At 46.0% G+C, this 17204-nt stretch overlaps 1 protein-coding gene across 2 annotated transcripts in view; it reads left to right on the forward strand.

Moving 5' to 3' along the window:
• LOC126267885 (tenascin-like) overlaps positions 1-17204 on the forward strand; it is a 156208-nt gene that overhangs the window by 53844 nt on the left and 85160 nt on the right. Inside the window, exon 2 of one of the 2 annotated variants that reach the window (XM_049973198.1) lies at positions 13188-13313. The exons of the other annotated variant lie outside the window; for it this stretch is intronic. Within the exon in view, the coding sequence (XP_049829155.1) occupies positions 13188-13313 (126 nt within the window). The remainder of the gene's footprint in view (positions 1-13187; positions 13314-17204) is intronic. 2 annotated transcript variants of the gene reach the window in all.

The raw sequence follows: 17204 nt of genomic DNA on the forward strand, positions 1-17204 counted from the left end.
GACTACAGAGTATAGATTGAGAGTAAATTAAAGAAAAATGAAAGTAACGAGAAGTGGCAGAAATGAGAACAGCGAGAAACTTAACATCAGGACTGATGGTCACGAAGTAGATCAAGTTAAGGAATTCTGCTACCTAGGCAGCCAAATTGTTAATGATGGGCGGAGCAAGGAGGACATTGAAAGCAGGGTAAAAAGGGCGTTACTGGCAAACGGAAGTCTGCTAGTATCAAACACAGGTCTTAATTTGAGAAAGAAATGTCTGAGAACGTACGTTTGGAGCACAGCATTGTATGGTTGTGAAAAATGGACTGTCGCAAAACCGGAACAGAAGAGAATCGAAACATTTGAGGTGTGTTACAGACGAATGTTGAAAACTAGGTGGACTGATAAGGTAATGAATGAGGAGGTTCTGCGTAGAATCGGAGAGGAAAGGTATATGTGGAAAACACTAACTAGGACAAGGGATAGAATGATAGGACATCCGTTGAGACATCAAGCAATCACTTCCATGGTACTAGAGGGAGATGTAGAGGGCAAAAAGTGTAGAGGAAGGGAGATATTGGAATCATTCAGCAAATAATTGAGGGCGTGGTTTGTAAGTGCTACACTGAGATGAAGAGGTTGGCACAAGAGAAATATTCGTGGCGGTCCACATCAGACCTGTCTGACGACTAAAAAAAGAAAGGAAAAAAATGGTGTGAGACTGTATTTTTAAACTCTGCAGTGCAATCACGGTGAATGTCGCCTTATGCCAAAACCAGTTTGTTAAGTTTCCCCTGCTTTTTGCAGACCGAGTGATTTGCACAGCGTTCGCCTAGGTACTAATAGTATGCTGCATACGTAACGAACGAATACTGTCATATGCCTCCATCTGTTGTTTGCTTCATTAGCTACCTGGCATTATCAGACGGACCAGGTTCGTTAAGGAGCCCCTTGTCTCGATCGTACCGCTACTACGCGTTGCTTCTTGGGCAACACTGTTGAATTTTACACATAACTTCCTCAACCAGGTGTCGTTGCGACTGATGATCACTCCATTAGTCTTCCCGCAGTTTTTCAGACTGACAGAAGTTTCAGCTTTTGTATGAGAGATTGCTAAAGTAACTTCATTGTCGCCGTTCGATGTCTGTGGAATACAACCAGTGCCCCAGGTATGGGACGCCGCTATCAGCATGCTGTCTGCCTACCTGTACGCCACAATCTAGTGATAACGGTCACCGACAGATTATGTTTCTGCTGGAAGCAGTAAACAAGTAATTTTTACAATCGCCAGCTGATAAATTCATATCGTCACCTATTAATATAGTATGGTAACGGGATCTTTCAACAACTTGCTCACAGAGGAAGATGACACTGTGGTTGAGCCGTTGGATTGGCATTAGGGGTGTGTGGGGCACAAATCCTCATACCCGACCATTCACTTGACGTTTACCGCTACTCCTCCAAACACAACGAGGCGAATGCCAGTGTAGCTTATTCGAAAACGCCGGCACGGTAGCTCAGCGTGTTCGGTCAGAGAGCTGAATGGTCTCTGCAATAAAAAAAAAAAACTGAGTGAAAAGAGCAACAACGAACTTCAACGGATGCCATGTGACGTCCGCAACGACCAAACGCAACGATAAAAAAAAAAAAGGATGCTGTCAGTTTCCTGCTCCGGCCTTGTCTACCCGGTATTGTGCACCGTTCCCATTCAGTTTGTCGTCGACTAAGTCATCTTTCTTTTCATGACAATTGTCCTATGAAAGCGTCTGCAAATTCACTTACAATTCTGTGTTTCATATTCACAGTTACTTTACCTAGATTATTTCACTCTCTCATTCGTGGCTACAGCTTTAAATCCTAATTTTTGTTTTATGGAACTTAATACGATTCCTTAAAAAAAAGTTAAAAACAATCTTGACCGCAATGAAATATTTCTTTTGAATGTGACCATCTTCAAACCGTAATAGAAGTAACACATAAAATACGCGATACATAACAAAAATTAAAAGGAAATTATACCCATTGTGGTAGGCGGTGCTGGTGAACGGAGGGAGAGCAACATAGTGATTGCCTAATTACTGCACTTCCTTGTGTGTCGTTGCATCCATAATTTAACGGATCAGATAAAACTTCAGTATTCACGACACAGATACATAACAGCTTCCATAAATTATTTTTTCTGGATCGCATACGTAAAACGTAGATGAGACTATGAAATACAAATAGAGCCCTGTAGCCAGTAAAAAATGATTTCATTAATTCTCTAATGTATGTTCAGTGGCGTGACCCTTATTTTCAGCTAGATCTCGTTTGACATACTATTTATGGGACCTTCTGAATGCCTGCGTACTATAATATTACTATTTATTTTATTAATATTTTATTAATATTAATGTAGATGCTATAGTTAGCTTAATGTAAAACCAAAACTACCAAGAGATGAGAGTTTAAATCTCGAAATACTTTGTATATTATAAACAAAATATTTTCTTGTTGCTATAAATGGTACTTTGTTTTTCAAACTCTCGTGTGTATGAATAACCTATTTACTTTCGAAGATGGTTCGCTTCCAGTGTTTTATGTTCTTTACTTTGAATGTTCAGCACGCATGCTGTTTGTTTACGGCATTTCTCGTTAGATTTCCGCTCACACAATGAAGTAGCGTCTGCTAGAGATTTAGAAAACAAACCAAAATTCTATGTTTCGCTGTAGACCACTCGTGATGTTTTATATAAATAAAAGCCGGCAGGGGTGGCCGAGCGGTTCTAGGCGCTACAGTCTGGAACCGCGAGACCGCCATGGTCGCAGGTTCGAATCCTGCCTCGGGCATGAATGTGTGTGATGTCCTTAGGTTAGTTAGGTTTAAGTAGTTCTAAGTTCTAGGGGACTGATCACCTCAGAAGTTAAGTTCCATAGTCCTCAGAGCCATTTGAACCATTTTTTATAAATACACTCCTGGAAATTGAAATAAGAACACCGTGAATTCATTGTCCCAGGAAGGGGAAACTTTATTGACACATTCCTGCGGTCAGATACATCACATGATCACACTGACAGAACCACAGGCACATAGACACAGGCAACAGAGCATGCACAATGTCGGCACTAGTACAGTGTATATCCACCTTTCGCAGCAATGCAGGCTGCTATTCTCCCATGGAGACGATCGTAGAGATGCTGGATGTAGTCCTGTGGAACGGCTTGCCATTCCATTTCCACCTGGCGCCTCAGTTGGACCAGCGTTCGTGCTGGACGTGCAGACCGCGTGAGACGACGCTTCATCCAGTCCCAAACATGCTCAATGGGGAACAGATCCGGAGATCTTGCTGGCCAGGGTAGTTGACTTACACCTTCTACAGCACGTTGGGTGGCACGGGATACATGCGGACGTGCATTGTCCTGTTGGAACAGCAAGTTCCCTTGCCGGTCTAGGAATGGTAGAACGATGGGTTCGATGACGGTTTGGATGTACCGTGCACTATTCAGTGTCCCCTCGACCATCACCAGAGGTGTACGGCCAGTGTAGGAGATCGCTCCCCACACCATGGTCCCGGGTGTTGGCCCTGTGTGCCTCGGTCGTATGCAGTCCTGATTGCGGCGCTCACCTGCACGGCGCCAAACACGCATACGACCATCATTGGCACCAAGGCAGAAGCGACTCTCATCGCTAAAGACGACACGTCTCCATTCGTCCCTCCATTCACGCCTGTCGCGACACCACTGGAGGCGGGCTGCACGATGTTGGGGCGTGAGCGGAAGACGGCCTAACGGTGTGCGGGACCGTAGCCCAGCTTCATGGAGACGGTTGCGAATGGTCCTCGCCGATACCCCAGGAGCAACAGTGTCCCTAATTTGCTGGGAAGTGGCGGTGCGGTCCCCTCCGGCACTGCGTAGGATCCTACGATCTTGGCGTGCATCCGTACGTCGCTGCGGTCCGGTCCCAGGTCGACAGGCACGTGCACCTTCCGCCGACCACTGGCAACAACATCGATGTACTGTGGAGACCTCACGCCCCACGTGTTGAGCAATTCGGCGGTACGTCCATCCGGCCTCCCGCATGCCCACTATACGCCCTCGCTCAAAGTCCGTCAACTGCACATACGGTTCACGTCCACGCTGTCGCGGCATGCTACCAGTGTTAAAGACTGCAATGGAGCTCCGTATGCCACGGCAAACTGGCTGACACTGACGGCGGCGGTGCACAAATGCTGCGCAGCTAGCGCCATTCGACGGCCAACACCGCGGTTCCTGGTGTGTCTGCTGTGCCGTGCGTGTGATCATTGCTTGTACAGCCCTCTCGCAGTGTCCGGAGCAAGTATGGTGGTTCTGACACACCGGTGTCATGTGTTCTTTTTTCTATTTCCAGGAGTGTAAAACAAATCGATTATGGTGATACAAATGCGCATTTTGTGGTAGCTGCACAGACGGAATTTAAATACCCGTAAAAATGGTACAAAAACTAAGAACGCTATGGCTACACGAATGAAGAGCTGTCCTTAACATTTCGAGAAACGAGATGTAGGATTGGTGGTCTTGTGGACTATTTGCATTACTATTCCAGTTATTTTCGTTTCATTCTGTTATCTGTTACATTCTATTAGCTGTTACGTTCTATTAACAGCTACATTCGCATGATCGGACAATTTATATTTCTTCTCCATGCTAGCTAGCGTTTTCTCCCTTCAGCAGTTTAACTTTCAAATATCAGTTGCTTCTTGTGTGTAGGCTAGCGCTCTTCGTGTCATTCCGTCTCGATTAGGTCGTCTACCTAGTCATACCTGTACAGCCACAGGTTGCAACGGACTGAGGCGAGCGCGTTAACAAGTGCGGCAAATGAACATGACATTGCAGCGAGAGCGCCGTCTATTAAAAATGGTTCAAATGGCTCTGAGCACTATGGGACTTAACTTCTGAGGTCATCAGTTCCCTAGAACTTAGAACTACTTAAACCTAACTAACCTAAGGACAGCACACACATCCATTCGAACCTGCGACCGTAGCGGTCGCGCGCTTCCGGACTGTAGCGCCGTCTAGCAGCAGCAGGTACAACTTGGCTACTTAACATTTAAATGTAGACAGGCGAAAATTATAATGAATATTATTCAGTATATAATGTAAAAGGCATTATTTTTTTAACAGTGACAGACTAAGTGACATTTTGTCTACATCAGGTCACAGAAGTACAGTTTTAAGCATAAAAACGTCATTATAGAAAATACAGAAAGGGCTGAATGACACAGCCTGTAGAAAACGATATAACACGAAAAGCAGCCAATAAACCTTTCAATAAATGAAAAATTATGAGATGACTTAGATGGAAAAAAACATTTCGGTAAACTGCACGAGGAGACCCGAAATTAAATGTCAAGTAACAGCTTTATACCGCTGAAGAAATTTTTGTTACGCAACTGCAGCTGCTTATTGAGAATAAGGCTGTGACTTCGAGAAATATGATATAAAATCTCTAATTCTTCAAGAATATCTAATCTACTCCCTTTCTCTCGGAGTGCAAGATGTTGATATCGGAAATAGCTTTAGGCGAGAGACCTGTAATCAGGGAAAAGACGCATTTTGGTGGCTAGTGGCTGTTTTTCTTAAAAGTTGTTCTTTATATCTGGTTGTAAAAGCATGTCCTGTTTGTCCCACGTAGTAAGAAGGGCAGGTATGGCAGAAAATCATATAGACGCCAGGACTTTCTAAAAGGGAACGAATGGATTTTAAATTATGAATGAAGCTTTTCTTCTTTACTGGTGGAAAAGGCAATATTGCAGTTGTATTTATTACGCACAAGACGTTGGATCTGACAGGAGATGGGCCCCAAGAAAGGAATAGAAAAATATTTTTTTGGGTTAGATTCAATGACAGAGGTGCCAAGGGTAGTAACTCTTTTAACAGTTTTCATTCTGAGGAGGTAATATACTATGGCAGGTTTATACTCGTTATTAACTTCTATCGCTTTGAGTAAATCGATTTCGTCGTTGAACTTTTTATTCGAAAGTGGAATGGAAGCAGCCCGGTGAACAGCAGACTGAAAGAACGCGGGCGCTTCAGTCCGTTGCAACTAGTGGCTGTACAGATATGAGCAGCCGTTAGAGGCTCGCCTTCACACATTCTTTTCGAATTTTTGTGACTAAAGTCCTTCAGAACTGTTATTTATTTTATACGTTACATGTAAGTACTGTCTCTGTCTTGTATTGTTAGTCAGTACTTGCACTTTTTTATATAAAAATATTTTTTCCCATAAATTTGCAATTATGTTATAGACTACTTCAAATGTCTAAATTCTGATGAGGGCAGTCTTAGAAGTTAATAAGACTAAAATATTGTGACCGAGGGCTCATGTTTCAATTTCAGTTTATAAACGGTCACTGGACCAGGCACCCATGTTCAAAACTTTTAGCTTAAAATAGTTGTTGGCTCCATGCCGGAGATGGCTGCTGGCACTGGTGAAATCTTCAGTGATAGGTGCCATGACGTACATCCTGAGACTTGTCTTTCTCGCGAGCCTATGACATTATGCAATCGGCGTTGGCTTGCGGGTATATGGGTTCCGTGCAATGCCAGAGACAATGCAAGGGCCATATGTGACAAATTTTGTATTTGTGGTAAGTATTGTAATAGATCTGTATCTCCAAAGTTTGATCATGTGGACGCCTCAGTCCTAGTCTCAAAGCTGGCTGGAGTGGCCGAGCGGTTCTAGGCGCTACAGTCTGGAACCGCGCGACCGCTATGGTCGCAGGTTCGAATCCTGCCTCGGGCATGAATGTGTGTGATGTCCTTAGGTTAGTTAGGTTTAAGTAGTTCTAAGTTCTAGGGGACTGATGACCTCAGAAGTTAAGTCCCATAGTACTCAGAGCCATTTGAACTTAGTCTCAAAATTTTAGCAGCAAAGCATAACTCCAGTTAAACTATTGAAAGCTTCTGCAAAATCCCGTTGCTACGTACGATCGGGGGCGTGAGTAACAGCTAAACAGAAACAAGATGCTTGTGTGAGTGTGCCGACTCTCTGCTCGGCTGCATGTCACAAATCGAGCGATTGGTGTAGCAGTAAGATACTCGACTTGCGTGACTTCTCTAATTCGCTTACGTGGGGGTGTAATGGATTTCGTTACAAAAAATCGATTTTTCAAAATCATTATTTTCGTAATCTACAGAGTTTAATCTAGGGTGGGTGTGAACGTTAGCGTTATGGCAGCGTCAATTTAAAATATTAAACAGTTTAACTCTGCACTGGCAGCCACTACCACCTCTTCCGACATTAGGGGACACTGCAGGAGCCTCCACGAAGATTGCGTTCACCACTCGAACAACAAGCAATCGGGCGTCCCCTGGAAACGACCTAGTCGGCCAATCCTGCAAATACCGGAGCTCCAAAACCAAACATGTAGCCATAGCGTTCTTAGTTTTTGTACCATTTTTACGGGTATTTAAATTCCGTCTGTGCAGCTACCACAAAATGCGCATTTGTATCACCATAATCGATTTGTTTTACACTCCTGGAAATAGAAAAAAGAACACATTGACACCGGTGTGTCAGAACCACCATACTTGCTCCGGACACTGCGAGAGGGCTGTACAAGCAATGATCACACGCACGGCACAGCGGACACACCAGGAACCGCGGTGTTGGCCGTCGAATGGCGCTAGCTGCGCAGCATTTGTGCACCGCCGCCGTCAGTGTCAGCCAGTTTGCCGTGGCATAGGGAGCTCCATCGCAGTCTTTAACACTGGTAGCATGCCGCGACAGCGTGGACGTGAACCGTATGTGCAGTTGACGGACTTTGAGCGAGGGCGTATAGTGGACATGCGGGGGGCCGGGTGGACGTACCGCCGAATTGCTCAACACGTGGGGCGTGAGGTCTCCACAGTACATCGATGTTGTCGCCAGTGGTCGGCGGAAGGTGCACGTGCCCGTCGACCTGGGACCGGACCGCAGCGACGCACGGATGCACGCCAAGACCGTAGGATCCTACGCAATGCCGTAGGGGACCGCACCGCCACTTCCCAGCAAATTACGGACACTGTTGCTCCTGGGGTATCGGCGAGGACCATTCGCAACCGTCTCCATGAAGCTGGGCTACGGTCCCGCACACCGTTAGGCCGTCTTCCGCTCACGCCCCAACATCGTGCAGCCCGCCTCCAGTGGTGTCGCGACAGGCGTGAATGGAGGGACAAATGGAGACGTGTCGTCTTCAGCGATGAGAGTCGCTTCTGCCTTGGTGCCAATGATGGTCGTATGTGTGTTTGGCGCCGTGCAGGTGAGCGCCACAATCAGGACTGCATACGACCGAGGCACACAGGCCCAACACCCGGCATCATGGTGTGGGGAGCGATCTCCTACACTGGCCGTACACCTCTGGTGATCGTCGAGGGGACACTGAATAGTGCACGGTACATCCAAACCGTCATCGAACCCATCGTTCTACCATTCCTAGACCGGCAAGGGAACTTGCTGTTCCAACAGGACAATGCACGTCCGCATGTATCCCGTGCCACCCAACGTGCTCTAGAAGGTGCAAGTCAACTATCCTGGCCAGCAAGATCTCCAGATCTGTCCCCCATTGAGCATGTTTGGGACTGGATGAAGCGTCGTCTCACGCGGTCTGCACGTCCAGCACGAACGCTGGTCCAACTGAGGCGCCAGGTGGAAATGGCATGGCAAGCCGTTCCACAGGACTACATCCAGCATCTCTACGATCGTCTCCATGGGAGAATAGGAGCCTGCATTGCTGCGAAAGGTGGATATACACTGTACTAGTGCCGACATTTTGCATGCTCTGTTGCCTGTGTCTATGTGCCTGTGGTTCTGTCAGTGTGATCATGTGATGTATCTGACACCAGGAATGTGTCAATAAAGTTTCCCCTTCCTGGGGCAATGAATTCACGGAGTTCTTATTTCAATTTCCAGGAGTGTAGAAATTTTAACAATTGAGCTACATTCATGTACTGTAACATCCGTGTACAAACCACCCAGTGAGAGGTTCAAATTTACGGAGCCTGGAAATTTCCATTCAAAAAACATTAAAGTTATAGTAGGAGATTTTAACTGTCACGGTCTCGCATGGGGTTATAAAGAGACAAATGACGATGGGGAAATGCAGGTGATCTGGGCAGACCAGGCTAAACTGAAATTGATACATGACCCAAAGTTGCCTGCATCATTTAACAGCGGAAGATGGAAACGAGGATATAATCCAGATAACATCTTTGTCTCCGAAAAGGTATCCCTGCAAACTGTAAAGCAAATCGAGGACCCAATCCCAAGATCGCAACACAGACCAATAAATTGCTGCATTACTGCAGTAATCAAATCAGATGTAATGCCCTTCAAGAGACTCTTCAATTTCAAAAAAGCTCATTGGGAACTTTTCACAGAGGATATTGATAAGGAGCTCTTTGAAATTAAACCAGAGATACAATCATATGAAACTTTTATAGACCTTGTCAAGAAAACCTCTCGACGACGCATACCTAGAGGGTGCCGCACCCAGTATATCGCTGGACTCAATGGTAGCAGCAAAGAAGCTCTGAAAAAGTATGAAGAACTGTACAATAAGGACCCCTTCTCAGAGGAAACGATCTAGGCAGGTGAGGAACTGATGTCTGGTATATCCGAAGCGAGAAAGGAAAAGTGGTGTAACCTCCTACAAGGGACGGACATGAAGCACAGCAGTAGGAAGGCATGGAAACTGGTAAAAGTCTCAGCAACGACCCAAGAGAACCACAACCAAATTACAGTGAAGTTACACCTGATCAGAGAGCTCACCAACTACTCATGAACGGAAAAACTAAAAGGAAGATCAGGAATGGCAAAATTAAAAGAAAACTGAACGAGGAGATTAGCTTCCTAGCTCGCCCGTTCTTCATTCATTTTCGGCCTGTCTCACTGCTTTGTCATTTATCTAAAGTGCTGGAGCGAATGATCCTCAAACGCATAGCCGATTATGTGGACAAAGCCCTCATTAACGAACAAGCTGGATTTCGACCAGAAAAATCATGCTGTGGCCAAATCCTTAATCTCACACAGTACATCGAAGACGGCTATCAGAGAGGAGAAGTAACTGGGGTCGCATTCCTGGATCTCAGCGCTGCATATGACACAGTTACCCATAAGTTGCTTACCCAGAAAGTGTATAATGTCACTAAGGACTACACCCTTTCTATGTTCGTGAAATGCATGCTACAGAACAGACGCTACTATGCAACCTTACAATCTAAAAACAGCCGATGGAGGACACAGAAAAATGGACATGCACAGGGTAGTGTCTTCCCATCAGCCACCACACTTGAATGTTCATATATGCTCATGATGCAGCAGTGGCAGACTATCCGCAGACAAGTAGCCGCCGAGATAGAAAGATCAAAAGAAATGAATGATCCCCGACACCCGTTGCATATGCACCGAAAACAACGTGTCCGGCTGAAATCCCGCAGGAGTTTCATTGAAACTACTGAAGAGCTCGCCACCAAGCCCGCCGCAAGGCGGCTATCTCTTTGGGAAGAAATGGTGCCACACTCCACAATGGAACTACTTGAGGAGGGATCTGCAGGATTTCAACGACCTTTTACTACTTGGAGGTCATTAAACCGGCTGCGTACTGGAGTAACTGGGTGCAAATCAAACTTATTGAAATGGGGTTACAGTGATAGCGATAGGTGTGAATGCGGAGCAATACAGGACTTGGACCACCTACTGATTTGCCCAGATATGTCTATAACATGCACTAAAGATGATATTTTGAAAGTCGATGACAAAGCAAACTTCGTTGCTAATTACTGGGAAGGGAAGATGTAATTGGTCCATCCGGATACGGAAGAAGAAGAAGGGTAACTTCTTGCTGCAGTTCAATTTTTGTGAGTGTAAAGGCTGTTTTCTTTCGATACTTTTGATTGACTGAGGTCGTATCTTCATGGTAAGATACAGAATAAAAATGAAAGCCTCAATAATTTAATTTGCACTAGATGCTCATAAAGGACGTTCTGTAGACATGAAGTACTCAAAATAAGTGTCTATGATTCATTTCTATGTTTTACGGACGGTAAAAATGGTAGAACGGAAGTGCTGAAGGAAGTTGATATAGATCCAGGTGTGTTTGTAACAGAATCATCGATGACAGCAGGGTCAAGAAGACTGACAGATCACTGCCTTACCTATAAATTCAGGTCAGGTAGATTCTAAGGGGTGAGAAGAGAAACCTGAAGGATGAGGAGTATCAGTATGAAGCATTTAAGAAATTAAGGTAAGCTTTGAGCCTCATTATCTCAGTTTAATATTTTTTTGCATTATTAGAAGCCCTTTCTCAAAATATATGAGCTAATTCTAAGAAATTTTTAGGAGCTATTCCAAACATTTTGCTGTCTCATTGGAAATAGAAAACACGAGATCTTCCCATTTCATTCTGATTTTTTTAGGGTAGCATGTCGAAAAAAAACCTTCCTGGATGTACAAAATTCAAAACTCTGTTTAATAACGTAATGTGTGTCACAAATTAACTATTGTAGTTAATGGTCTTAAACCCTCTTAGGACACTACAATAATATAATCAAATTCATTGCATAATTATAATTTCAGTTACAACAATAAAAAATAAAAAAATTAGAATTTCTGGCAAAATACACTACTGGCCATTAAAATTTCTACACCAAGAAGGAATGCAGATGATAAACCGGTATTCATTGGACAAATATATTAAACTAGAACTGACATGCGATTACATTTTCACGCAATTTGGGTGAATAGATCCTGAGAAATCAGTACCCAGAACAACCACCTCTGGCCGTAATAACGGCCTTGATACGCCTGGGCATTGTGACAAATAGAGCTTGGATGCCGTGTACAGGTACAGCTGCCCATGCAGCTTCAACACAATACCACAGTTCATCAAGAGTAGTGACTGGAGTGTTGTGACGAGCCAGTTGTTCGGCCACCATTGAAAAGGCGTTTTCACTTGGTGAGAGATCTGGAGAATGTGGTGGCCAGGGCAGCAGTCGAATATTTTCTGTATACAAAAAGGCCCGTACAGGACCTGCAACATGTGGCCGTGCATTATCCTGCTGAAATGTAGGGTTTCACAGGGATCGAATGAAGGGTAGAGTCACGGGTCGTAACACATCTGAAATGTAATGTCCGCTGTTCAAAGTGTCGTCAATGCGAACAGGAGGTGACCGAGACGTGTAACCAATGGCACCCCATACTGCCACGCCGGGTGATACGCATGGCAATGACGAATACACGCTTCCAAAGTGCGTTCACCGAGATGTCACCAAACACGGATGCGACCATCACGATGCTGTAAACAGAACCTTGATTCATCCGAAAAAATGACGTTTTGCCATTCGTGCACCCAGGTTCGTCGTTGAGTACACCATCGCAGGCGCTCCTGTCTGTGATGCAGCGTCAAGGGTAACCATAGCCGTGGTCTACGAGCTGATAGTCCATGCTGCTGCAAACATCGTCGATTTATTCGTGCAGATGGTTGTTGTCTTGCAAACGTCCCCATCTGTTAACTCAGGGATCGAGACGTGGCTGCGCGATCCGTTACAGCCATGCGGATAAGATGCCTGTCATCTCGACTGCTAGTGATACGAGGCCGTATGGATCCAGCAAGGCGTTCCGTATTACCCTCCTGAACCCACCGATTCCATATTCTGCTAACAGTCATTGGATCTCGACCAACGCGAGCAGCAATGTCGCGAAACGATAAACGGCAATTGCGATGGGCTACAATCCGACATTTATCAAAGTGGGAAACGTGATGGTGCACATTTCTCCTCCTTACACGAGGCATCACAACAACGTTTCCCCAGGCAACGCCGGTCAACTGCTGTTTGTGTATGAGAAATCGGTTGGAAACTTTCCTCATGTCAGCACGTTGTAGGTGTCACCACCGGCTCCAACCTTGTCTGAATGCTCAGAACAGCTAATAATTTGCATATCACAGCGTCTTCTTCCTGTCGGTTAAATTTCGCGTCTGTAGCACATCTTCGTGGTGTAGCATTTGAATGGCCAATAGTGTAATTTGAGTTACAACAATAAAAAATTAAAAATTAGAATTCCTGGCAAAATATTAAGGCGAAAGCCAGGACAATGCCTTCGATACAGCATAGCAGTGACCTTCCGAACCCGCAATCAAAAGTTGCGCTCTGCCACTACTGACGGGTCGTTAGAAGCGCTAAGCTCAGTGCTTGTGTTGCGCGCGTTACAGAGCTGCGGGAGGCGTGCAGCGCCGACAGCGACTGCGGCGGCATCGAGCGCGCCAGCTGCGTCGAGAGCCGCTGCTCCTGCGCCGCCAGCTACGTGCCCGACTACGACGGCACACGGTGTCTGCATGGTGAGTCAGTGGCAGTCACCGCCTTCAACTCAAGCAGCAGGACTGTTCTCCACCACTTCCTCAGTCTTCTTGGACTCCTTTTCCGACGCTAGTGAAAAAGTCTTTCCTTCTCGAGAGGCAATCTTTCTCCATCTACTCTTTCCAGGTGTTAATTATAGACTGATCACGCAGAACCTTGAGACCATCTATTTAATAGCCGGTATACCTATACAGGGGCGATGCGTCGTGGCAGGGAAGCAATGACGTCTTGGCAGGTCGCTGGATAGAATTGACACACACGTAGGTCACCTAATTCCCATAAATTCTGTGAAGGGAGAAGGGGGAATCAGCTCTGATGCCACGTTCAATCACGTCCCAGATGTGTTCGATCTGGTTCAGATCTGGTGAGTTGGCGGACCAGCACATTAATTGGAGCTCGCCACTGTTTCTCGAACCACTCCATCACGCTCCAGGCCTTGCGACAAGGCGCATTATTTTGATGAAAAATGACACTGCCCCGTCGGGAAAGATGATTGTCGCGAAGGAGTGTATGCCACCTGCAACCAGTACACCATACTTGTTGGCCATCATATGCCTTGCACGTTGCGTCAGCTTGTCACATTAATCTCGCGACGCCCACGTTAATGTTCCCCTGAGCATAATGGAGCCGCCGCCAACTTACCTCCGTTCTACAGTACAGTTGTCAAGAGCTGTTCCCCTGGAATACGACAGATTCGGTCCCATCCATCGGCAGTACGAAGAAGGTATTGGGATTAATCAGACCATGCAACGCTCTGACACTGCAACAATGTCCTGTGCCGATGGTCACGTGCCCATTTCATCCGTAGTTGCTGGTATTGTGATGTTAACATCGGCAAATGCATTAGGAGTGTTCGGTGTACTGTGTGTTCAGACGTTTGTACCCTGCCCAGCACTGAAGTCTGACGTTAGTTCCGCCACAGTCTGCCGTCTGCTTGTCTTACCAGTTTGCTCAGCCCACGACGTCCGTCATCTGTAATGATGGGTGGCCGCCCAACTTACCACATCTGGACGTGTTTTCACCTCATTTTCGAAGCCTTTAAATGTATTGATAGCCTTTACCTATGGAACGCAGCTGTGCACAGTACTAAAAGAAAAGGTCAGTGTTGAGTTGTAAATAGAGGCAAATTGAGGCCAGCAGTGATAAGAGTGTCCGCCGTGTACAGAGTTTGTTTTATTTATTATTACTATTTGTTTTTGCTTGTTAAAAAAGTCACAGTGTAAAGGTTATCTAAAAATACCATAATATCAGAAAAACAAGAAATTACGTAACAAAAAAATCGCCACTGTAATAAAAGATCAAAATAAAACTGGCAAATGCGTTTAGCCACATTAACATTTCACCATTATATACATTCTATACCACCGTTAAACAACGATCTCACGATGAATCTTTAAATTAAGCAACTGTCGCCATAATAATAGTGTTACAAAATTAATGTGTATAATCATCTTGTGGTGCAGTTCTTCTTGTTGTGTCCGTACTTGCTACGAAAATGGGAAGAGAAGTTCCGCCTTATACAAGACACCGTTTCTCTGTTTTGTTTCACCCATACATGTTTGAGCACTTTTCTGCTGTCATCAGTGGGTTTAATTTTTAACTGTAAAATTGTAAGGGAAGTTAACTAATGCAAACATCCACTTTTCGCCAATTAAGCTATAAATGGAACTTTGAAATAATGTTATAAACACCACAATTGTTAATATGTAACGACAATTTTATAGTTAAAAATAAAAATTAAACCCACTGATGACAGCACAAAAGTGCATTAACATGTATGGGTGAAACAAAACAGAACAAAGGTGTCTTGCATACTGCGGAACTTCTCAGCCCTTTTAATATCTGTAGAAAATAATCAAGCATCTAGAGGGAACAGTGACATATTGCTGCTACGTATTTCTTTGCAAGGTCAGTTGACGATCTTTGCCCGCATCTCTAGATTCATGTTTGTCCAAGATGTGACTCAGAGCTGCGCTGCAACGTGCCTTCCTGTGCTACGTCTCAGCCCCACGGCCACGGTAACCACTCCACGTAGGTAAGGTGCAGTTGTGAAACGCTGCGTCGATGGGCTTCTATATAAGGCGACCACATACGACCACGAACAAACGTGTTGTGTTGTGAACAATAATCCATTGTGGCAGTATAATCCAGTTATTATGTGCTAAATATCTGTAGCTAATGGACTATTTTAAGTCCACATTTACTTTGTGCATTCACAAATTAAAACTGTAAGTCAAGTTCATTAATATGTCATTAAGCTAGAGTCTCTGTCATCTTGAAAACCATTTTTTTACGTCAAATCTTCAGAACATTGTAAGCAGTGGCATACATTAAACTCAATACCAAACATTTGCACTTGCACACATTAATACACTCCTGGAAATGGAAAAAAGAACACATTGACACCGGTGTGTCAGACCCACCATACTTGCTCCGGACACAGTGAGACGGGTGTACAAGCAATGATCACACGCACGGCACAGCGGACACACCAGGAACCGCAGTGTTGGCCGTCGAATGGCGCTAGCTGCGCAGCATTTGTGCACCGCCGCCGTCAGTGTCAGCCAGTTTGCCGTGGCATACGGAGCTCCATCGCAGTCTTTAACACTGGTAGCATGCCGCGACAGCGTGGACGTGAACCGTATGTGCAGTTGACGGACTTTGAGCGAGGGCGTATAGTGGGCATGCGGGAGGCCGGATGGACGTACCGCCGAATTGCTCAACACGTGGGGCGTGAGGTCTCCACAGTACATCGATGTTGTCGCCAGTGGTCGGCGGAAGGTGCACGTGCCCGTCGACCTGGGACCGGAACGTAGCGACGCACGGATGCACGCCAAAACCGTAGGATCCTACGCAGTGCCGTAGGGGCCCGCACCGCCACTTCCCAGCAAATTAGGGACACTGTTGCTCCTGGGGTATCGCCGAGGACCATTCGCAACCGTCTCCATGAAGCTGGGCTACGGTCCCGCACACCGTTAGGCCGTCTTCCGCTCACGCCCCAACATCGTGCAGCCCGCCTCCAGTGGTGTCGCGACAGGCGTGAATGGAGGGACGAATGGAGACGTGTCGTCTTCAGCGATGAGAGTCGCTTCTGCTTTGGTGCCAATGATGGTCGTATGCGTGTTTGGCGCCGTGCAGGTGAGCGCCACAATCAGGACTGCATACGACCGAGGCACACAGGGCCAACACCCGGCATCATGGTGTGGGGAGCGATCTCCTACACTGGCCGTACACCTCTGGTGATCGTCGAGGGGACACTGAATAGTGCACGGTACATCCAAACCGTCATCGAACCCATCGTTCTACCATTCCTAAACCGGCAAGGGAACTTGCTGTTCCAACAGGACAATGCACGTCCGCATGTATCCCGTGCCACCCCACGTGCTCCAGAAGGTGTAAGTCAACTACCCTGGCCAGCAAGATCTCCGGATCTGTCCCCCATTGAGCATGTTTGGGACTGGATGAAGCGTCGTCTCACGCGGTCTGCACGTCCAGCACGAACGCTGGTCCAACTGAGGCGCCAGATGGAAATGGCATGGCAAGCCGTTCCACAGGACTACATCCAGCATCTCTACGATCGTCTCCATGGGAGAATAGCAGCCTGCATTGCTGCGAAAGGTGGATATACACTGTACTAGTGCCGACATTGTGCATGCTCTGTTGCCTGTGTCTATGTGCCTGTGGTTCTGTCAGTGTGGTCATGTGATGTATCTGACCCCAGGAATGTGTCAATAAAGTTTCCCCTTCCTGGGACAATGAATTCACGGTGTTCTTATTTCAATTTCCAGGAGTGTAATTTATGGTTTACATAACGGGGAGGGAGGGGATGTGGTGGCGTGAGGGGAGAAAGGAGCAGAAGGGGGGAGTCAAAA

Source organism: Schistocerca gregaria, chromosome 1, assembly GCF_023897955.1.
Source record: "Schistocerca gregaria isolate iqSchGreg1 chromosome 1, iqSchGreg1.2, whole genome shotgun sequence".
Lineage (NCBI taxonomy): Eukaryota > Metazoa > Arthropoda > Insecta > Orthoptera > Acrididae > Schistocerca > Schistocerca gregaria.